This window comes from Oryctolagus cuniculus, chromosome 2 (assembly GCF_051225735.1).
Source record: "Oryctolagus cuniculus isolate XC-2025 breed Fujian yellow rabbit chromosome 2, ASM5122573v1, whole genome shotgun sequence".
In the NCBI taxonomy this organism is placed as follows: Eukaryota; Metazoa; Chordata; class Mammalia; order Lagomorpha; family Leporidae; genus Oryctolagus; species Oryctolagus cuniculus.
The window spans coordinates 116515240-116537455 of NC_142868.1; the positions used below are offsets into that span (position 1 = coordinate 116515240).

Genomic DNA, 22216 nt, shown 5'->3' on the forward strand with positions numbered 1-22216 from the left:
GCTTTTAAAAATTCCCTTCTCAGCCTGTGCATAATCCATCGGGACTCTGCCTGCGCCCCTGCAGCTCTCTTTGTTCGAGCCCTGCCTGCCCCTCATGGCTGGGTCAACAGCTCTGGGCTTTGAGATTCAGAAATACAATGAGTGACCTCCTGTCCAGTGAGGATCCCTGGCTGGGGATGAGCAAGGGTTGGCAGCTTCCCCTGTCTGGGCCACAAAGGATTTCCTGTTCTGGCTAATGCCAAGGGGTTGCCACCCTCACAGTCAGAGGTGTCGCCACCAGGCCTGTGCTGTCCGGGTCACTGGCCACGTGTGGCTCTGCAGGGCTTCGCGTGGGACCAGAACTACTGAGATGTGCTGTGAGTGTGAAATGCACACTGGACTCTGAAGATGGTGTGCGAACACATGCGAAATATCTAACTGATGCTTTTACCTTGACTACCGGTGGAAATGATACTCTTTTGAATATAGTGAGTTAAGCAGACAAAGGGTCTTTAAAAAGTTCATAGAAAATGTGTATTATGAAAAACCTATGCATGGATTTCAAATACTCTCCTCCCTTCCTCCCTCCCTCCCTCCCTCCCTTCCTTCCTTGAGACACAGAGACCCTTCATCTGCTGGTTCACCCCCCAAATGCCCTCAATTGCCTCAGGCCGGGCGGAAACGGAGCTGGGAACTCAATCCAGGCCTCCCACGTGTGGGTGGCAGGGACCCAATTACTTGAGCCATCGCTGCCACCTTCCAGGGTCTGCATCAGCAGGAAGCAGGACACCAGACCTGGTACTCGGACAGGGGAGGCGGCCTCTTCGCTGGCATCCACACCGCCACGCCAAATGCCCACCCCACCAAGCTTCTTTTCATCCCAGTTTTCTGCAAACTTACTGGAGCGCCCTTGCAAGTTGGGAAATTTTCTACCACCTGAAATCAGAAGAGCCTTGAATAAGCCCCTCTTCCCACACCCGCCCCACGTGGAAGGGAAGGCTGAGCCGGCCCCGGACCTGCAGGGGCCCTCTGGGAGGCGTCTTCCTCCCTCCCTTTGTGCCGGGCAGACAGCACGGCTGAGCTGGGAGTGCGCCCTGAGCTGCCCAGGGTTACAGCAAGAGACAACATTGGGTCCCAGGTGGTCTGACCCGTGAGTCTGTCTACCCTCTCCCCTCCTCTCACAAAGCAAACCCTGATCACATAACCCCATGGGACTGACGACAGGTATCTTCTGAGCAGGGCTTCCAGGGTGCCCGCTGCCTTCCTGCCAGACCCGGGGGCTCCTCCGCTTTGCCCTTCCCCTTCTTCCTCCCCTCGGCTGGAATCTCTGTGTGAAGGTGTGGCAGCCAACTTGTCACCATGACGGCAGACACTCGCCGAGGATGGCACTGCATGACTCAGCCCCCCCCCCCCCCCCGCCCCGGCTGAGACACCGTTGTGATTTGCACTCGTAACTCACCCTCATCTGTGTTCCCTGGGCGCTCTGGTCAAGGATGGAGTTTTCCGATGAGTCGGGAAGGGCTCAGAGGGTCTGTAAGTTCAGCATGCGGTCCAGGGTCCAGTCTCCTCTCAGGGTGGGAAGGTCAGAGGCAAGGTCAGCAGGAACCTGGCGTTGTCGGCACTGGGTGCAATGGATTCTGGGATTCCTTCATCAGAGAGGATGTGGGGAGGCTGGAAACCACTGGAGCCTTTCTTTCTTTAAAGAATTATTTTAAAGAATTATCTTTTTAAAAAATATTTGACAGGTAGAGTTATAGACAGAGACAGAGAGAAAGGTCTTCCTTCCATTGGTTCACCCCCTAAATGGCTGCTATGGCTGGTGCTGCACCGATCCGAAGCTAGGAACCAGATGCTTCTTCCTGGTCTCCCATGTGGCTACAGGGGCCCAAGCACCTGGGCCATCCTCCACTGACCTCCTGGCCACAGCAGAGAGCTGGACTGGAAGAGGGGCAACTGAGACTAGAACTCAGTGCCCATATGGGATGCCAGTGCTGCAGGTGGAGGATTAACCAAGTGAGCCATGGCGCCGGCCCCAGAATAATCTTTTTTTTAAAGAATTATTTTATTTATTTGAAAGAAAGAGTTAGAAGAGAGGGACAGAGAGAGGGAGAGAGAGAGAGAGAGAGAAATGTCTTTGATTTTGCTGATTCACTCCTCAAGTGACTGCAACGGCCAGAGCTGAGCTGAGCTGAAAGCCAGGAGCCAGGAGCTTCTTCCAAGTCTCCCACGTGGGTGCAGAGGCCCAAGGACTTGGGCCATCTTCTACTGCTTTCCCAGGCCACAGCAGAGAGCTGGATCAGAAGTGGAGCAGATGGGTCTCAAACTGGCGCCCATATGGGATGCCAGCACCGCAGGCGGTGGCTTTACCCACTACACCACAGCGCCGGCCCTGGCAGCCCTCTTGTAATCATGAGCAAGCTGGCCTGAGAACAGCACTAGCCCACGGAGAAGGGCAGCGTGGAAAGACAGGTGAAGACCGTTGCCGTCACGGCAGGATTGAACTAGCAGACCTGGCTGTCCCATCTTGGGGCTGTGTGGTCCAGGAGCTACAGCTCTGGTATTTAAGCCCTTTGACTTCAGCTTCCTATTTCTCACAGCTGAAAGTACTCCTACAAGCAACACATTTCCCGCAGGTGCATACCGGCACCAAGCAGCCTCCTGCTCAGGGGGAAAACAGCACGGCCCGTTCTTTGTCCATACAGCCAGAGCTCAGCCTTGTGTGGCTGGGTGCTCACTACACAGCCACGCTGCTCATCACAGCCATAGAGGCCAGGGACTATGTTCAAAACTCCAGGCAACGGGGAGGCGAGCTTTGCAGAGGAGGGGCCGCGGGCACTGCATAAAAGGCGGCCACTCCCCGACTGTCAGAAACAGTGCTGCCCCCCACCATGGTGCTGCCCGGGCCAGCTTCACCCCCAGTGTGCCCAGAGACAGTGACAGCAGCCACCCACCAGCTGCACAGGGGCCAGGCAGGGCGGGGAGGTTGGTGGCTAGTGCTGGAAAGGGCCCAGGCCCTGGGCCCAGGCCAGAAAGGGTTTTTGTTGAGGGCGTGTGACCATTCTCTCTCCCGCTGCTCAGTGTCTGGCGCAGGATGAATACTGGGCAGTTAAGTACTTTGCTGGCAGCCTGATTATATAGATTCGCTTCCTTGGGAGCTTGCTCTTGCAATGACCTGGGACCCCATGAGGGCTCTCGCTCTCCCCAGTCATTTGTGTTGGAAACACTGAGCCCTCCAGCCTCCTTGCTCTTTGGCAGGGAGAAGGGTCTAGAAAGAGGCACTTCTGCAGGGGTTTCTTTCTCAGAGGAAATGCCCCCCCAGGCCACCCACCACCAGCTGCACGTGGAGTCTGCCCATCATAGACCCCGGCCCGCCCCTGCTCGGCTCCCAGACACGATGGTCCCTGCTGGCCTTGACTGTCATGCGGGTGCTGGGCAGCCTGGGAACTAGACCTGCTTGTCCAGCTTCATTCCCTGAGATGTCAAGGTCACGTGGCCGAGTTTTGCTCACGCTGGGAGAGCCCTTTCCTGTCTGCGGGTGTCTGTAGGCCGTGGGCATAGCACGGGATTCTCTGGGTCAAAGAGGGTCAGTGTGTTATTCTATTGTTTGTTACTGTAATGAAATACCTGAGGCAGGTGCAACTTCCAGGGGTCTCCTCTGGCCATGACCTTCTTGCTAGGAGAGTCCCGGCGGCGGCTCAGAGCAACACACGGCGAGAGCCAGCATGTTTGTGTGTGTGTCTGTGTCTGTGTGTCTGTCTCCCTCTGTCTATAAAGCCACTAGGATTGGCTCATGCTCCACCTTAAATGCTGCAACTGGGTAAAGTTCCCTCCCTCTTAATTCCATTAATCTATGACTTTGGAGATTAAACTCCTGCATGCATTCATGGAGCAGAGAAGCCATATTCAAGCCATGGCAGTCAGCCCAGGGGCTTTTGTGGAAACCTCTGGAAAGCAACTCCCCCTCCCCTAACATCTTTGGTTAGTTCGCTGGGAGAGCGTTCACCTGCCAGTGCTGGGAGCCACCTTTGCTACTCCAGGACGTGAGCTGCAGAAGTGGGCCTGCATGGAGGACAGCAGGTGGGAAAGGCATCAAGAGATACCAGATAACATTATTTGAGCACTTGCATCCATCTAAGCCTGCAATCTAACCTACCCCTGGATTTTTCAGTCACTTGAGTCAATACATTTTCCTTTAAAAAAAAAAAAAACTTGAATTCAGCTTCCTGTCACTCATAATCGAACAGTCATGATGTGAAAGCAGGCTTCCCTGTCAGTCTGAGCCAGTCCCTCTTTACTGCCCCCTCCAGGCTGCTCTCACTGCCCCACCCCTACTGTGTTAGCATTTGCTGCTTGTGCACCTGCGTGGAGGTCCTTCTAAAGCCAAAGCCAGGAGCTTGGGACTCCTACTGGGTCTCCCATGTAGTTGTCAGGAACACAAGTACTTGGACCAGCATCTACTGCTTTCCCTGGAGCATCAGAAGGGAGCTAGGTTGGAAGTGGAGCAGCCTAGACTTGAACTCACACTCCCATGTGGGACGTTAGCATAGCAAGTCGTGGCTTAACCCGCTGTGCCACAATGCTGGACCTCCTTTTTCCTAAGTTTCATTTATTTGAAAAATGAAATGATATAGATAGAATATTCTATAAGCTGGTTCACTCCCCAAATAGCCACAACAGCTGAGGCTGAGAGCCACACTGAAGCCAGGAGCCAAGAACTCCATCTGGGTCTCCCACATCCTCCTTACTCAGGCCACTGATTCAAATGCCAGTCTCCTCTGGATACCCCCTTATAGACATTCCTGGAAATAATGTTTTACCAGCTATCTGGGTGTCCTTAACCCAGTCAGGTTGACATCTAAAAGTAACCATTATGTCTCCCTTTCTCCGACTTCCCTTGTGATTGCCAGGGAGAGGGCAGGAGCCTGTCTGGCTAGCCCAATGCCAGGTCCCGTCTGTCTCTAGATGCTGCACAGCAGGAAGGCCCACCATTGCATTCAGAGAGCGCCCTCCCCCAGCCACAGGGAGGCCTTTTGTCCCTCCGAGCCCAGGAGGCTAGTTATGTGCATCTGGACACTTTGGGGCACGTGTTCTGGCCTGAGGCTGGGGTGGGGAACCCAACACCCAGTTCAGATTGCGTGGGGCCCTGCCCGGTTGAGTTTCTGGTTCTCCCAGAGTCATGTCAGTCAAAGTCAGTGGGCATAGCAGCTGTGACGTCACAGTCCTGCGTCTTTTGCGACTGCCTCAGGAAAAGCAACTGAGTTCTCAGAACCCTACGTAAGATCCAGCAGCAACAGCCACCCCCCCACCCCCCCAGACACGTTTCTTCCAAGGAGCACCATATCTGAGGCCAGGGCTCTGCTGGTGACCAAGCTGGTCACGGTCCAAGCAACTTTCCATCTGAAGCATCTGCCTCGGAGCCACTTCTCAGCATTAGATCTCCCTAAGAAGAAGGGGTGGGCACATTCTGACCACTGCAAACTTCAATTGCCTACACAGATGGTGAAACTCAAGGCTGCCCTCCAAGGAAGCGACTTACATCTAAATAAAGGCTCCCCCACGCCCCTTCCTAAGCTTCAGAATCACCAGGTCTGGTTGTGGCCAGGACACCCTGATACAAAAGAACGCTAACAATGGGACACAAGGTAGACTCTGCAAATCCTAGGACTGAAAGTGAGTGGACCCAGATATGCAGCCTGCATCAGCACATAACGGTACAAAGAAGGGAGATGGCTACATCAGGAAACGCAGGCTCGGGGTAGTCACAGCAAGGGTGGTGAGTCAGAGAGAAGGCAGCCGCGTGAACCAGCTTCTGCTAGCGTGGGCCCAGCAGGGCTCACATATAGACTTTTGTTCCTGCAGTGTCACGAGGTTCTGAAACGATGGAATCTTCTGGCATGTCAGGTGGGCTCATTACATGGGCGGCAGTGCAAGGACAATGCAGAGTCATTCCCTCATTCTTTGATTCTGTACTGCATGCCTACCACTTGCGGGTCTCCTGCTGGGTGTTGGGAACAATCCAAAGATGAATGAACCTGTAAGGTCTCTGTTCACACGATGCTTAGGGCTGAGACAGCAGCTGGGTATCAACCAATTATAAGAACGCACACTCTGTCACAGACCCAGCTGAAACCCAGGCGCCTTGTGGGTGCAGGAGATCCCTGACTATGGCCTGGAGTTCTAATTAACAAGAGAGGTAACACTGGGAAGCCTGGCTTGCTTTTTATGACTTCAAGCTGGGTCTAGCGGTCTTTATTTTCTAAGCGTCCCCAACTCAGAATTTTCCTAAAGCATAAACTCTAGCTTAGTGGTGTGTGGACCCTGGGAACCTTTCACTACAGCCTGGCAAACCACGAGGCCTTCTCCAGTTTCTGGGTACCCTGTGTTTCACAGAGGTGTCCTCACGGAATCAAACAGAACCACCCCAGGAATACGCCCACAACCCCAGCAGCACGCGAGCTACGGCCACGGGGTCCGCCCAGAGCACAGGTCACGTGGCCACAGGGAATGCGGCAAGACGCAGGGCGCGGGGGCGGGGCTTCGGTCCCATCGCGCATTCCAATTGGCTCTCAGAGCTGCCCTCGCGATCAGCCCGCCCGCCCCTTCCGGCCGCCTCACTAGGCTACACCTTTGGCGGGAGTCGGCGGTGGGTGTGAGGTGAGGCCCACAGTCCCCGCTTCTGGAATGTGTTAGGTAGGACTAGGCCCCCAGTTATTCAGGGGCCTTCCCACCTCGAGGGCTGGGCTGGTGGGCCTTTCATTGGCTGCGGGGGGTTGGGCGGGTTGGTGCGTCGGCCGTGCGGGTCCTGTCGGGCAAATAAGCCCCTCTGAAGGACCCGGGTCTGTGAATAGTCTTGAGGAGCCCCGTTTCACATCGCCCATGGCCCCCCTCACCCTAGACCCAGCGAGGGGCGCCCAGATGGGATGTTTGACCTTGGTCCGTGGAGGGGGGCGCCCTTCGTCCATCTTGGGGGTCCGGGAACGCACACCAGGGGTCAAGCGAGGGACCTGACTTCTGAGGGGTAGGGACTGTGGGCTGCAGAGGCCGTGTGCAAGCTGAGCTCGAGAGCATGTGTCCTTCTGTGGTTCTTTGTGGGGCAGGAGCGTTCCGGATCGGGGACCGGGTTTGGGTTTTATCCTCCGATCAAGGGCTGCACACGCAGACGTGCACAGGGGCCCCCGACATCAAGTGTAATCAACGCGGGGGCACGCAGGAGGGCTCCTGCCGCCTGGTTAAAGAGGCGGTGGCGGCCCGGCTGCAGCCGGCTGAGGCCCTGTGGGGCGCGTGCTCCGAGATGCCAGGCTCGGATTTTCGTTTCAATAATGACAGCTGGAAGCTATCGTTGATTTTTTTTTTTTTTTATGTAACATGCTCTCTGGCTTTAAATGTTGGTCTTTAATTCATGAAATTTTAGCACATTGTATAGCTGAAGGATGGAGATGTATTTATTATGAAGCGTATCTGACCCTCGGGATGCCAGCTTGCAGTGGGTGCTGTGGGTGTCCTGGGTGAGGAGCTACAGAATGACAGGTCTCTGTTCTGGGGACTTGGGTGCTAGAAAAGAAAGTTCCAGAACTAGCTTCGGATTGTAAGAGCTGAGTCGCTGGCTTAATTGGAAGATGGAGAAATCACCCGCTGCCCTATCTTTTACTCTGCCCCTTTAAGGCAAGCACAGATCTAGGGCGGCTGGCTTTGGGAACTGGGGGTGAGCTGCCTGTGGGGTGGGGCAGACACCTCCTTGCAAGCCAGGCAGGTTTGCAGCCTTGCGGCCCTGGCTTGGGGCCTCGCTCTGCCGAGTGTCTGAATGGGGCTCTGAGACGTTTTCACACCAGGCCTTTGGGATGGGCTCCCCAGAACCAACGTCCTGTAACAGACTTGGTCTTATTGTTATTTGGTCTCATAGGTTTTTTATTTTTTTATTTATTTTTTTTTTTTATTTGACAGGCAGAGTGGACAGAGAGAGAGACACTGAGAGAAAGGGCTTCCTTTTGCCGTTGGTTCGCCCTCCAATGGCCGCCGCGGCTGGCGCGCTGCAGCCAGCGCACCGCGCTGATCCGATGGCAGGAGCCAGGTGCTTCTCCTGGTCTCCCATAGGGTGCAGGGCCCAAGCACTTGGGCCATCCTCCACTGCACTCCCTGGCCACAGCAGAGAGCTGGCCTGGAAGAGGGGCAACTGGGACAGAATCCGGTGCCCCGACCGGGACTAGAACCCGGTGTGCCGGCGCCGCAAGGTGGAGGATTAGCCTAGTGAGCTGCGGCGCCAGCCAAGTCTCATTGTTCTAAACTGTGTTAACAGAGAAGCAGAGAGGAGAACCTGAGGAATTCTTTATTTTATATTTTATTAACATGTAATACTTGTACGTCCTTATGGGTACAGTGCAATATAGCAACATATGTACAATGTGAAGTGATCGCTAGGTAACTAGCATCTCCATTTCTGTATCTTTTCTTTAGCTTTGGAGCCTGTAATGCATTGCTGTGAACTAAAGTTGCCCCACTGTGCTGTGGAGCTTGTAACTTCTGTGGGTGTCTGGCACCCATTATCCAGCCTCCCTATAGCCCCCTCTCCCCAGTCCTTCCAGCCTCCGCTATTCTCTTCTAAGTTCAGCTCGACTTTTGACAGAAACTTCCACATAGGAGAGAACGTACAGTAATTGTCTTTCTGTGTCTGGCTTTTTTTTTCTTAACATAATGATCTCCAGTTTATTCATTTTGCTGCAAATGTCAGAATTTCATTCCTCTTCATGGCTGAACAATATTTTGTTTGCATACACCAGGTTTTCTTTATTCTTTTTTTTTGACAGGCAGACTTAGACAGTGAGAGAGAGACAGAAAGGTCTTCCTTCTGTTGGTTCACCCCCCAAATGGCCGCTATGGCCGGCACTGCACCAGTCTGAAGCCAGGAGCCAGGTACTTCTCCTGGTCTCCCATGGGGTGCAGGGCCCAAGCACTTGGGCCATCCTCCACTGCCTTCCCGGGCCACAGCAGAGAGCTGGACTGGAAGAGGGGCAACCGGGACAGAATCCGGCACCCCAACTGGGACTAGAACCTGGAGTACCAGCGCCACAGGTGGAGGATTAGCCTATTGAGCCACTGCGCCAGCCTCTTTTTAATATTTATTTATTTGAAAAGTAGAGTTATGGAGAGGCAGAGGCAAGGGGTGGGGGTGGGGTCTTCCATCCATTGGTTCACTCCCCAGATGCTGCAGTGGCTGGTGCTGTGCCGATCTGAAGCCTGGAGCTTCTTTCAAGTCTCTCATGTGGGTACAGGGGCCCAAGGACTTGGGCCATCTTCTACTGCTTTCCCAGGCCACAGCAGAGAGCTGGATCAGAAGTGGAGCAGCCAGGACTTGAACCAGTGCCCATATGGGATGCCGGCACTGCAGGTGGAAGCTTTACCCACTACACCATAGTGCCAGCCGCACCGTTTTCTTGATCCATTCATCTATCAGTAGACATCTAGATTGATTCCATATTTTAGATACTGTGAATAGTGCTGCAGCAAACATGGGAGTGCAGGTTTCTCTTTTATATGCTGACTACATTTCCTCTGGGTAGCTGGGTCATGTGACAGATCTCTCTTTAGTTTTCTGAGAAACCTCCCTATTGTTCTCTGTAATGGCTGTCCTAGCTTGCATTCCCACAAACCGTATATAAGGGTTCCCTTTTCTCCCCATCCTCACCAGCATTTGTTATTTTTTATTTTTTTGATTATAGCCACTGTGATTGGAGTGGCTCATTGTGGTTTTCATTTGCATTTACCTGATAGCTAGTATTATTGCATAGGTATTCATGTATTTGTTAGTCATTTGTATTTCTTCTGTTTTGCAAAAGTTGTTTACTTTTATTTATTTGGAAGGCAGAGAGAGAGAGAGAGAGAGATCTCTTCCAGAGAGAGAGAGAGAGAGAGAGATCTCTTCCATCTGCTGGCTCACTCCCTGAATGCCCACAACGGCTGAGGTGGGGCCAGGCCAAAGCCAGGCGGCCAGAACTCAGTCTAGGTATCCTACATGAGGCTGGGACCCAAGTACTTGAGCCATCACCCAGGCCTCCCAGAGTGCGCATTAATAGGAGGTGGATCAGAAGCAGTCAGGACTCAGGCACTCCGGAATGGGGTACAGGCACCCTAGGGACGTCTTAACTGCTGCACTGAATGCCCATCCCTGTATTTCTTCTTTTGAGAAATGTCTACTCAGATAATTTGCCCAATTCATAACTGGATTTTTATTCTTTGAGTGCTTTATACATTGTAGATATTAGTCCCTTGTCAGATGAGTAGTCTGTAAATATTCCCTCCCATTCTGTCAGTCATGTCTTCACTCTGGTGATTATTTCCTTTGCTGTGCAGAAGCTTCTTAGTGTGAGATAGTCCCACTCATCTTGTTTCGCTTTTGTTGCTTGTGCTTTTGGGTCTTACCTAAACTATCATTGATCATGCCAATCGTATGATCGTACCAATTATATTACACCAATGTCTTGAAGTGTTTGTAATGTTTTCTTTAAGTACTTTCACAGTTTCTGGTTTTACATTTTGTCTTTGATCTGTTTTGAGCTGATTTGTGCATCGAATGAGAGTTTGGGATGGAGTGTCTGACATCTGTGTAAAGGTGTCCAGTTTTCTCAGCACCATTTATTGAAGAGTCAGCCTTCTCCAGTGTGTGTCTTTGGTACTGAGCCCGAGGAGTTCCTGGAAGTTAGAATCAGTCACCTGGCTTTTCCTGGGGCCTTCTTCCCTGTATAGAGATGGGTCAGCCGCAGCCCTTGTCCTCAAGAGACTTTCAGATGCTGTGGGGAGGTGCAGTGTTAACCCTGCAGGCTCCTTGCCCAGCAGACTTGGGCTGGAGAACCCCAGGAGGAGAGGGAGAACCTAGAAGGTATTCCAGAGGCCTCATGGACTTAGAGTCATAGGCAGGATTGAGGGCTGGCCAGGAAGGGAGAAGGCATTCCAAGCTGGGCTTGTGTGTAGTACGGTGGGGGTGAGGAAGTTGCAAATAATTAGGCCAGCCCACCCAGGGACATGTGAGAGATCAGGGAGGGGTTTTTAGGGTGCAGTTTTGAGATTGGGGTGCTCAGTGCTGTTTTATGGAAGATAGCTTTTTGTCAGCTCAGTATTGTGATGGGGAGGAGGGGCTGATGAGATGCCAACCAGGTGTTGTCTTCTGTAGAGAGAGCTGCGTAAGAGGGAGCTGATTGTGGAAAAGTCTGTCTTGTCCCCAGCCAGATGAGAATGCCTTGTGATATGTCTGCGTGGCACTTCTACGTGTTCTGACCCCGAGCTGCCCACATTCTCGTGATGATTGAGTAGACAAAGGGCTGTCTTCTGCTGGGCAAGGGAAGCACAGGTGCGCAGGACCTGGTGACCGCGTGGTCCCCATCCCCCTCGGCAGACTCCTGCCTCCTTGCTGCCAGTCCAGTCTGTGGCCTCTCCCTCTGCAAAGAAGGGTTCTGAGTCCCCAGTATGGCCCCGTTTGTGCTGGGAGGTGGCAGGTGTGTGTCGATGGCAAGAGCCAGTTCCCCTCGTGGTGATGTGAGAAGTCCCGACCTGGACACTGTAGACCTTCTCAGGACAGCTGGCTCCTTGCTGAGACAACTTGGGTGTGGGGCGGACTGAGATCTGAGCTGCCCTCAGTTTCCAGCCAACGTTCTCTTTACCACTGCAGGCCTGGGGGATGTCTGTTCTGGGTCAGAGTGGGGTGGGGTTTGGGGTCACTCCAAGAACTCCTGAGTATGGCTCAGACTCCTTATGGCTGCTTCCTTCCACTTTTCCCAAGGTCAGGTTCCTGTGGAGAGAAATAGAAGGAGTCAGAGGTACCAGGGTCCCAGATTTTACAGACCTTCATGGAAACCATGTTGGAAACCAGACCCCAAATCCAGCAGAGGAGCAGCCACAGTGGCCAGGAGGTAGTGTGTGCCCTCCCATTCCGTCTCTGGTGCCCCTCACCCCTTAAGTCTCCCTCTTTCCACCAAGGACCTCTCACCTCTCCCTGTACCCTTTTCCAGACCAGCCTGTGGTCATCAGGCTTTGGGATGAAGCTGGAGGCTGTCACCCCATTCCTGGGGAAGTATCGCCCCTTTGTGGGTCGCTGCTGCCAGACCTGTACTCCTAAGAGCTGGGTAAGTGATGGCAGGGCTGAGCCCCACTCTTGGAAACTTGGGGTAGCTTGGCTTTGGGGGCCACAGCTCTGGGAAGCTGTTCTTTTTATGTCTTTCCAAGCGGGGCCCCTACCTGATCCCAGCCTCTAGTTTTGTCTTTGAGGGCAATGGGTGTACTGGTGTGGTTGTAGTTCTGGGGCTGCAGCAGTCTCCCAAGCCTGAGAGAGACAGGTGGGAAGCTCAGAGGGGCTCAGAGGAAGTGGGGCTGTGCCCAGAGAGCTGATGTCTGGCCGGGCCTGAACGAGTCCTGTTCAGTATGGGGTGGCGCCCCCTCAGGCTTCGCAGCACTCAGCACGTGCTTGGAGACCGCTTGTGTGTCCATGCCATGTGCAGATGCTGAGACTGAGTTTTGATGGACATCCAGGCTGTGTGTTCTCTGCTGTTGAGGGCAGAACTTCTCTTCAAAGAGCTGATTCTGGACAGGGCGTAGCACTGCCCTTTTGAGCGTGGAAACTTTTTCCTGAGCAAGCACAGGCTCTGGGGTCAGACATCTTTTGTGAAGTACTGTGTGGTAGTCCTTTCTCCTGCTAGACTCACCAAGCCACTGGGCAAGGACTGGGGCGGGGGGTGGGGAGAGGACAGGGCCTTTCCTTCACCAGTTTCCAAAGGCCCCCCGGGACATGCTGTCCATGCCTCTTCCCTGGCAGGAGTCCCTCTTCCACAGAAGCATCATGGATCTGGGCTTCTGCAACGTGATCCTGGTGACGGAGGAGAACACCAGGTAGTGAGAGCGGAGCAGAGGGCTGCTGGGGCCCTGCTTCCTGCCGCAGGGGAGGAAGGGCCCTGTGCCCGCACGGCAGTGAGGAGAGGCGGGCTGTGCTCCCCTCTCCTGCAGTTCCTCTGAGCATGAGGGACTGTCCGCTGTGTCTCAGGCCCTCAGCGGAGAGCCTGCTCAGCAGGGGGAGAGGTGGGACTGGGGCACAGGGTGGCAAGTGGTTCCTCTCTGCTCCATTGACGAGCCAAGCTCAGGTGTTTTCTGGGATGTGGGAGTGCGGTGTAGTCCCTGCCTGATGGAATGCCCCAGGGGCCCCAGCTGGGGTGGACCTTTCCTGCACCATCTTTCCCTTCTGGGGCTGTGCCTAGGTTTCGGGGCTGGCTAGTTCGGAGACTCTGCTACTTCCTGTGGTCCCTGGAGCAGCACGTACCCCCCTGCCAGGACATCCCGCAGAAGATCATGGAAAGCGCTGGGTGAGGGGCAGGGACTGGGGTCTAACTGGCATTCCTGGGGTCTGTAAAAGGATGATGAAAGCTCTAGGCAGGGGTGGCCAAGAAGCCTGCTGGGGCAGGGCTTCCAAAGTGTTAGCTCTGCCTGGGCCCTTCTCAAAGGAGGGTGAAGACGGGAGGCTGTGCCCTGGGAGAGCTTGGGCCTGCCCCAGCCTGACAGCAGCCTCCCACCCCACCCCCTACTGTCACAGGGTACAGAACCTCCTTGCAGGGAGGGCCGCTGGAGGGGCTGAGGAAGACCAGGTGCCCAGTCATGTGAAGAAAGACGTGCAGCGCATCCTGGGCCACATCCAGGCCCCACCACGGCCTTTCCTGCTCAGGTAAAACTTGCCCCTGGGCCAGGTCCTGTGCCCTTCTGGAGAAGCTGGGCCTGGGGAAGGGCTGGACACACCTTCTGGGGAGCTGGACGATATCTACCAGAACAGGCAGCAGCCTGCTGTCACACCGGCCTCCCCGCCCCACCTCCCTGACCAGGGCTGAGCACCTGTTAGATGCAGGGTCCTGTTCTAGGGGTGTGAGGGGTGACAGAGATACATGTAAAAAGAAACAGGGCAATACTAAGGACAGCAGAAGCGAAGGGAGAGGGAGTTTAACCAGGGCCAAGAGGAGCCAGGGTTGGCGGCACGAGAACTGCGGGGAGAGGAGGCAGCCTTGCTAGAAGGAGCAGCAGGAGCCGTGGCCCTGGGCAGGAAAGGGCTGCATGTTTAGAAGCTGGCAAGCGGGGCCGGTGCTGTGATGTGAAGCTGCTGCCTGTGGCACTGGCGCAGTATGGGCTCCGGTTCTAGTCCCAGCCGTGCCACTTCCAAACCAGCTCCCTGCTGATGTGCCTGGGAAAGTAGCAGATGGCCCAAGGGCTCCCCTGCATCCACGTGGGAGACCCAGAAGAAGTTCTGGCTCCTGGCTTTGACCTGTCCCAGTCCTGTCCATTGCAGCCATTTGGGGAGCGAACCAGCGGATGGAAAATCGATTGATATCTCTCTCTGTGCCTCTGCCTCTCCTTTTCTAACTCTGACTTTCAAATAAATAAATCAGTCTTAAAAGCTGGCAAGTGAGGAAGATAGCTGCTAGAGATGATTTTTTTTTAAAGATTTATTTATTTATTTGAAAGAGTTACAGAGAAGGAGAGGAAGAGGTAGAGACAGAGAGAGAGATCTTCCATCTGCTGGTTCACTCCCCAAATGGCCGCAGTGGCTAGGGCTGGGCCAGGCCAAAGCCGGGAGCCGGAAGCTTCCTCCAGGTCTCCCATGTGGGTGCAGGGGCCCAAGGGCTTGGAGCATCTTCCACTGCATTCCCAAGCGCTTTAGCAGGGAGCTGGGTCCAAAGTGGAGCAGCCAGGTCTCTAACCTGTGCCCACATGGGATGCCTGTGCCGCAGGAGTGGCATTACCTGCTATGCCACATCGCTGGCCCCATAGAGATGAATTTGAGAGGTAAAGGGGACCAGCTCATGGTGGGCCATAAGAGAAAGTGGGGTTGGATCTCTGAGGAAAGGGTTTTAAACAGGGAGTGACAACTCTTAGCTCAGGTGAGAAATGACGCTGGACGGCCGTGCAGAAAAGCACATGCAGGCATCGAGGAGCTGCCTTACTCACTGGTGGACCAGGTGGCAGGGCTGGGGTGGTAAAGGGAAAAGAAATTACAGGAAGCCCTGTTACAGCCTGTACCTGGTGGTATGTACAGAGGGGAGCGGGCTTGAGGAAAAGTGGGTTTGGTTTCGAAGGATGCTTTGGACATAAAAGAGTTTTCAGTACCTGCCACACTGTGGAGACAGTGAGGAGCAGTTGGGTGTAGGAGTCAAACTCAGAAGGACAGATTTTGAGAAGCTTTAGCATATAGGTAGGGGTGTGTGTGTGTTAAAGATTGATTTAAAGAGAGAGATCTTCTATCTGCTGGTTTGCCTCCCAAAATGGCCACAATGGCCAGGGCTGGCACAGGCTGAAGCCAGGGGCCAGGAACTTCATCTGGGTTCCCCATGTGGGTGCAGGGGCCCAACCATTTGGGCCACCTTCTGCTGCTTTCCCAGGCACATTAGCAGGGAGCTGGATCAGAATGGAGCAGCCAGGACTCATATGGGCGATCGTAGTGGGATGCCAGCATTGCAGGTGGGGGCTTAACTCTCTGCACCACAGCATCAGCCCCTAAGTGGTATTTATAGCCAAAGGATGGAGGACCCAGGACTACACGTGTGAGTGACGGCTGGGATACTGATAGGACAGAAAGCAGAGGTTGCTGGTGACCTTGACCACGCCTCCCCTGGCATTCGTCAACTTTGTTGTGTGATTCCAGTCCCTAGACCTGACTACCTTTACACCAACTGTCAGCCCCTCCCATCCTGCCCTCCCTCCTGGCCTAGCTTTGGTGCTGGGCTCGTTGTGATGAAAACACATGGGAAAGTCTCTGGGTACAGCCCCCGCTGCCTGCCTTCTCTGTGTACCTAAGCAGCTGAATGGTGCCAGCCAAACATACTGGGTGGGTGGTCCCTGTAAGTACAGATCTCCCAGGGGCACATGGCGTTTGCCAAGCCTGTCCAGGCTGCTCCTTCTCTTGCTTACCCACTGATGCCACGTGTCATGCTTCGTGGAGATACAGAAGCCACCCAGTGGAGACTTGCTGCTTGTTTACAATGCCCTGCTACCTGCATGTACACGTCTGTCCCCTTCCCAGCCTCTACCAGGGACTTTGCCCTTCAGTTATCCCCGCTCCTTCTTGTATCACTGACGCTTCCCTCGCATCCCATCTCGCCAGTGGTTTGCTAAGACCAGGCTGAGTTCTGCCTGGGGCGAGTCTGGAGCTTCCAGTCTCCCCTGGGGCGAATGGAGGCAGCTGCTCACAGAGGCCTTGGTGTGCCCGCACCACCCCTTCTCAACCTTCTCCACTATTAAGCACCTCTGTAGCCTAAGCCCCACTTTTCTCTTGTGTAAAATGGGGACAGTAGTGCCACCTGGCTCCGGGTGGTGCTGTGCAGCTCTTGAGGTGCTGGGGCTGAGTCTTTCGGGCTGTGGGTCGCCCTGGCTGCAGCTCAGACCCGGATTCACTCCCCAGGCTGTGCAGCTGGGTGTTCCTGCGGTTCCTGAACCGCCTCTTCCTGAATGTGCAGCTGCACAAGGGTCAGATGAAGATGGTCCACAAGGCAGCCCAGGCGGTAAGGCCCCCGTGCTGGGGTGGGGATGGCGGGGAGAGGCTGGGGCCAAGCTCTTGAGTCAGGCCAGCCCCATCGGCTGGTGGGAAAAATGCAGTGCTCTTGGGTGACCTTCTCTCCATGTCTCACGGCCCTGCTCCCACAGGGCTTCCACTAACATCTTTTCATCATGGTCCTCACAACCATGACGTCAGTGCATTACCTTAAAAGTTGTCGGAAGGCTGCTCTACTCTGAGAAATATGCTCAGAGCAAGAAGTCTTCAGCTGAGCCCTCCCTCCCTCCCTCCCTCCCACCCCCTTCCCGTATTGCTCTGGTCTGAAGGCACTGGGGTTTGGCTTCCTGTGTGTTCAGGGTGGGGACAGGTTGGCACTTCCCTCTGGCTCTCCCTGGAGCAGGGCTTGCCGCTCGTCTTCCTCTCTACTCACAAGTCCCTCCTGGATGGGCTCCTGCTGCCCTTTGTGCTGCTCTCTCAGGGGCTGGGAGTGCTCCGTGTGGCTTGGGATCCCCGTACCTGCTCCCCTGCCCTCCGGTAAGAGCCTTGTGCCCCTGGACAGACATGGGAGGAGTTACAGGCTGGGAGGGGCCCTCTTCCTGGCACCTCTGCTCCCAGCAGCATGGCAGCCTTGCCTGTGGGGCTCACAGGGAGTCAGCTGAGGGTCCCAGGGCTATGGCTGCAGGTGTTCAGGCAAGACGCACGCTGCTCTTGGGGGCCCTAGGCTATCACTAGTCTCTGGCTCAGCCCCACCTCCAGAGACCCCTCCCTCATCAGGCTCTACCCTGTGCCCCACAGAGCTCTGATAAGGAACCTTGGGGGGCTTTTCCTGCCCCCAGAGGCCAACCTCTCCCTGGACAGCTCCGAGGGGGTCTTGGCAAGGGCCGTGGTGCGTGCCGTAAGTACCCCCAGTAGCTTTGTGTGGGGCCAGGTCAAGGATACAGGGTCTGTTTCTTCTCTGGCCTTGAAACCTGCCCTCGCTCCCTCCCATTCCAGGCCATGGAGCAGCTGCTGGTCAGCGGACAGCCCTTGCTCATCTTCCTGGAGGAGCCCCCTGGAGTCTTGGGGCCTCGGCTGTCAGCCCTGGGCCAAGCCTGGCTAGGACTGGTGATGCAGACAGTCCAGTTGGGCATCATCCCAGATGCTATGCTGGTGCCAGTGGCCATCACCTATGACCTGGTTCCAGATGCACCATGTGACAGTTACCATGTGAGCACCTGGCACGACTGCCCCTGGGGATCCCAAATGGACACCAGCTGCAGACAGGAGGCAGTACTGTGTGGCTGAGCCACCCTAGGGCTGGGGTCAGAGTGCGGGTACGTGAGCATGTGTCTATGCAAAGGCATCTCCCTGCATCTCCATCCTCACATTTCTTCCTCAAAAGACCCTGTGGGGAAGGCAGGGTTTCTCCTGTTTCATGGATGAGGAAATGGGAGCTTGAGAGGAAGCGGTCCTGCATCAGGTCGGCCCTGAGATAAAACTGAGCAGGCGGTAGCAGGGGGTGCCTCTGGAGAGTGAGGTGGGCCCTGAGCACAGTGAGACCTGAGAGCAGCGCCCTCCCATGAGGAGCTGCACCTTTACCCTCCCCTCCCTCCAGACCTCGGCTCCCCTGGGGCTGTGGACAGTGGCGCTGGCTGTCCTGCAGAGCCTGTGGAACTGCTGGGGCCGCCGTCGCCGGGTCTGCGTCCGGGTGCACCTAGCCCAGCCCTTCTCCCTGCAGGTATGGAGCCCACTGGGCAGGGCTGGGAGTGCCTGGGGATCCATCCTGGCAGCATGGCCCTCAAAGTCTCTGCAGAGACAGCTTTGCCTGCCTTAGGTGGGCTTTATGCAGGGTTTCTGGTGGGCCAGAGAAGGCCATCTAAGAGCCTTGTCCTGGACAGGAATACATCATCAATGCCAGAAGCTGCTGGAGCAGCAGGCAGACCCTGGAACAGCTGTTGCAGCCCATCGTGCTGGGCCAATGGTAAGGCAGGGGAGTGCCTGGGTCTCAGCCCTTTAGCACCTGCCTGTGTGGGGAATACGCCATCTTCCCCCAAACATACCAGCTTGCGGTGGGGTCGTCTTGAACAGTACCACGCCCTCGTCTTGCCTGCAGTTTAAGTGTGGAATATGCACCCAGGCCTGCAAGGAGCTGAGGTGACATAAGCCACCCCTCCTCTGGGACTGGGAGGGAGAAACGCCTTCACCTTGAGAAAGGCCCAGCTTCCCCCACTGTTTTCAGGTTTGGTCCCTTCATCCTCTGATCTGTGTCTCTGTCCCAGTTCTGTTGTCCCAGATACTGAAAAGGAGCAGGAGTGGACCCCAGTAACTGCGCCCCTCTTAGCCCTCAAGGAAGAAGACCAGCACCTGGTCAGGAGACTGAGCCATCACATCCTAAGTGGTGAGACGGACTAGCCCTGGACTTTGGGGGCGGGTCCTGAGCAGTGCCTTCTCTCTGTGGCTCGGCCAGTCAGGGCCCTGTGTTCCAAGTGAGTGTCTGCACCGACCTGCTCTCCCTTCATGGCACACTTGGGACGTCTGTAAGGTGGAACCTCCCCCACCCCTAAGAGCAGAGCACCCAGCAGAGCAGGAGGGAGCAGCTGAATGAGTGCACCCAGATGGCTGCCTAGACAGTCAGACAACCGTGCCGAGGGCAGAGGCCAGCCCAGAGCCCCAGTCACAGCCAGCCTCATCCCACATCCTCATGTGGCCTCTCTGAGCCTGATCTCCTTAGCTGCATATGGGGATGAGGGTCATGGGACGGAGGCTTGTGACCGGAGGGCTCTGGCAGAATTCTGTGACCTAGTGCCTCTCTGGTGCAGAGACTTGGGGCTAGGTAGGCCCTACAAGATGAAGGGGAAGTCCCTGAGCTTCTGGCCTGTCAATCTACGTGCTGAAGGCCAGCTCTCTGGGCTCTCCTGAGACCTCGCTGGGGTGGAGTTGGGGTTGGGCCATGTGGCGGGTGAGGCTTGGCCAGATGATGTGACCAGCACCGCACTCTTGGCCCCAGCTGGCGTGGCAAGCTCAGCGGTGATGAGCACGGCCATCATGGCGACGCTGCTGCTGTTCAAACACCAGAAGGTGAGGTACGGTGTGGTGGGGCCCAGGGAGGGGCGTGGCCCCGTGCTCAGCCCTGCTCTGCCCACCCAGGGCGTGGTCCTGTCACAGCTCCTGGGGGAGTTCTCCTGGCTGACGGAGGAGACGCTGCTGCGAGGCTTTGATGTGGGCTTCTCTGGGCAGCTGCGGTGCCTGGTGCAGCACACACTGAGCCTGCTGCGGGCGCACGTGGCCCTGCTGCGCATCCACCAGGGGGACTTGCTGGTGGTGCCCCGGCCCGGCCCTGGCCTCACGCACCTGGCACGTCTGAGCGCCGAGCTGCTACCTGCCTTCCTGAGTGAGGCTGTGGGTGGTGAGTCCCGAGGGCCAGGCTGGATGGGATTTGTGTGCAGAGATGAGGGGATTGGCTCCCCCTCATCCTCTCCTGCTTCCCACCTAGCCTGTGCTGTGCGGGGGCTGCTGGCCAGCAGAGTGCCACCAGAGGGACCCTGGGAGCTGCAAGGCATAGAGCTCCTGAGCCAGAAAGACCTGTACAGCCAGATCCTGCTGCTGCTGCACCTGCTGCCGCAGGACCTGCTGCTCCTGCAGGTCAGGCCTCCCCTGGGCCCAGTGTGGCCTTGGGCCTGTCCTGACGCCCTCTGGGAGTGGGACAGGTTGTGCCCCGCCTCTGGTCAGCCCTTGCCTGTGGGCTTGGCTTTCTTGAGGCCACACAAGTGCTGCTTTCTCCCTAGCCGTGCCAGTCTTCCTACTGCTACTGCCAGGAGGTGCTGGACCGTCTGATCCAGTGCGGGCTTCTGGTTGCTGAGGAGGTAGGCCACGCGGTTGGAGACAAAGGCCCTGTCTGGGCTGAGCTTCCTGCAGCCTCCCCTGCCCTGTGTGTGCTGGATGGGAGCCCCCTGGCTCGATGGACAGGGAAACCTGGGTTGTACCTCTACCACTCCTGCCCCAGGAGATGACAGGATCTGCTCCCTACACTTCCTGCCCCCCACATTTCTGTCCAAAGGACTGTGGCCCATGAGAGGGGGAACTGATTTCCTGCAGCCCACAGACTGGCTGGGCTCCTTTTGGGCTCCCTGGATTTGCTCTTACTGCTCTCATCTACACAGACCTGGTCTGGGGCATAAGGCTAATCCCTAGCCGACGTGACAAGGACCAATGGCTCCTGTCACCTCCAGACCCCAGGTTCCAGGCCAGCCTGTGACACCGGGCGCCAGCGTTTGAGCGGAAAGCTGCTGTGGAGACCGAGTGGGGACTTCACCGACAGTGACAGTGATGACTTCGAGGAGGCCGAGGGCCGGTTTTTCAGGGTAGGTAGCGAGAAGACTTCCCCAGAGGGAGGTGCTGGGGGGCAGTGGGAGCTGTCCTCACCCTGCCTGTCCTCCTCCAGCTCAGCCAGCAGTCACGCTGCCCTGACTTTTTCCTCTTCCTCTGCCGCCTGCTCAGCCCTTTGCTCAAGGCCTTTGCACAGGCGGCCGTCTTCTTGCACCAGGGCCAGCTGCCGGACTCCGGTAAGACCTCACTTCCTTCAGTCCTCAAGCTGGGGGCTCTGCCTGGGCTGGCCGCGGGCCTGGGCTAGGTCTCCTCTCCCCTGCAGAGTCAGGCTACACAGAGCAGCTGCTTCAGTTCCTGCAGGCCACCGCCAGGGAGGAAGGGATCTTTGGTGAGTCCCAAGCAGCCAGCCCTGGCTCCTAGAGGTTTGCTGGTGGCTGCTGCCCCCTGCTGGGCAGTGGCAGCCCAGCCCCAGGAAGGTGTGCGGCACAGTGGCTGAGCCTTGGGTCCTGTCTGAGTGCTGTCCCTGGGATGTTCCTTCTTTACACAAGAGGACAAGAAGCCTGCACCCAGTGGCTCCCAGCCCTCCCTCCCTCCCTCAAACGTTCACTTCTCTTCCCTTCTCTTCCCTCCAGAGTGTGTGGACCCCAGTCTCGCCGTGAGTGCCATCTGGACCTTCAGAGACCTGGGGGTGAGTGACTGTCACATCACCCTGTCCCCTTGTTCTCACCCCCAGAGCAAGTTGCCCAGGGAAACCCTCATGTGCTCCCCCCCCCCCAGGGCTGGCCTTGGTGATGCCTCATTGAGATGCAGGGATTTACCTGGTGTCTCCCCAGAACAGATGCGGGGACAGGAGGCTGGAGATGGGAGGGGTTTCCTGTCCCTCTTGGTCTCCCAAACCACTGGCTCCTCACACTCCCAGGTGGGGTACTGAGTGTGGTTTGAGATGGGGCAGTGTCTGCACACAGACACAGACCTAAGGAGCCAGACTGCAGAGTTCTGGGACGTGGGCTTGGTCCCTGTGTGCGCAGTCCCCACAGCAAGGGTGCTCAGTCTGTTTCTCCTGCCCAGGTGCTGCAGCAGACGCCCAGTCCCACAGGCCCCAGGCTCCACCTGTCCCACACATTTGCATGCCGGGACAATCAAGACAAGCTGGAACAGTTCATCCGGCAGTTCATCTGCAGCTAGACCTGGGGAACGGAGCCTGCGCTGACTCCTCAGCCTGGACGCAGCCATGTCCCGGAGCCAGACGACGGACGAGGCTGCAAACCCTTAGCTGGGCTACAAAATCGTTGCTGTTTGACTGTTGCGCATCCCTTGCTGTCTCCATCCTTTGCTGTGATAAACAAGGGGACAGAGCAAGTTCTCTTCCCAAACCCAACTGTCGCTTGTGGTGTGCCTGTGTAGGTAGCCGCGCCTCCTTCCCCG

The 22216-nt window shown here is 56.1% G+C and overlaps 1 protein-coding gene across 10 annotated transcripts; it reads left to right on the forward strand.

Moving 5' to 3' along the window:
* The first annotated feature begins 6518 nt into the window (after nucleotides 1–6518).
* GPAT2 (glycerol-3-phosphate acyltransferase 2, mitochondrial) lies at nucleotides 6519–22169 on the forward strand. 10 transcript variants are annotated; one of them, XR_016229189.1, is made up of 22 exons: nucleotides 6529–6669; nucleotides 11747–11876; nucleotides 11976–12089; nucleotides 12776–12849; nucleotides 13212–13316; nucleotides 13544–13672; nucleotides 16394–16493; nucleotides 16887–17020; nucleotides 17282–17381; nucleotides 17480–17692; nucleotides 18081–18203; nucleotides 18364–18446; nucleotides 18745–18863; nucleotides 19473–19543; nucleotides 19613–19871; nucleotides 19959–20107; nucleotides 20251–20328; nucleotides 20695–20826; nucleotides 20963–21027; nucleotides 21114–21179; nucleotides 21424–21479; nucleotides 21860–22169. XR_016229189.1 is itself a non-coding variant. In XM_051836060.3 (22 exons), the coding sequence occupies exons 2-22, from the start codon at nucleotides 11814–11816 to the stop codon at nucleotides 21974–21976; spliced, it is 2406 nt and encodes an 801-aa protein (XP_051692020.3). In that variant the 5' UTR covers nucleotides 6529–6669; nucleotides 11747–11813; the 3' UTR covers nucleotides 21977–22169. The 10 variants fall into 10 exon arrangements, 8 of the variants coding, with proteins under 8 accessions (XP_089182197.1, XP_051692020.3, XP_089182200.1 ...); XM_051836060.3 differs by having other exon boundaries at nucleotides 20907–21027; XM_089326074.1 differs by having other exon boundaries at nucleotides 17282–17372; nucleotides 20907–21027.
* The last annotated feature ends 47 nt before the right edge of the window (nucleotides 22170–22216 follow it).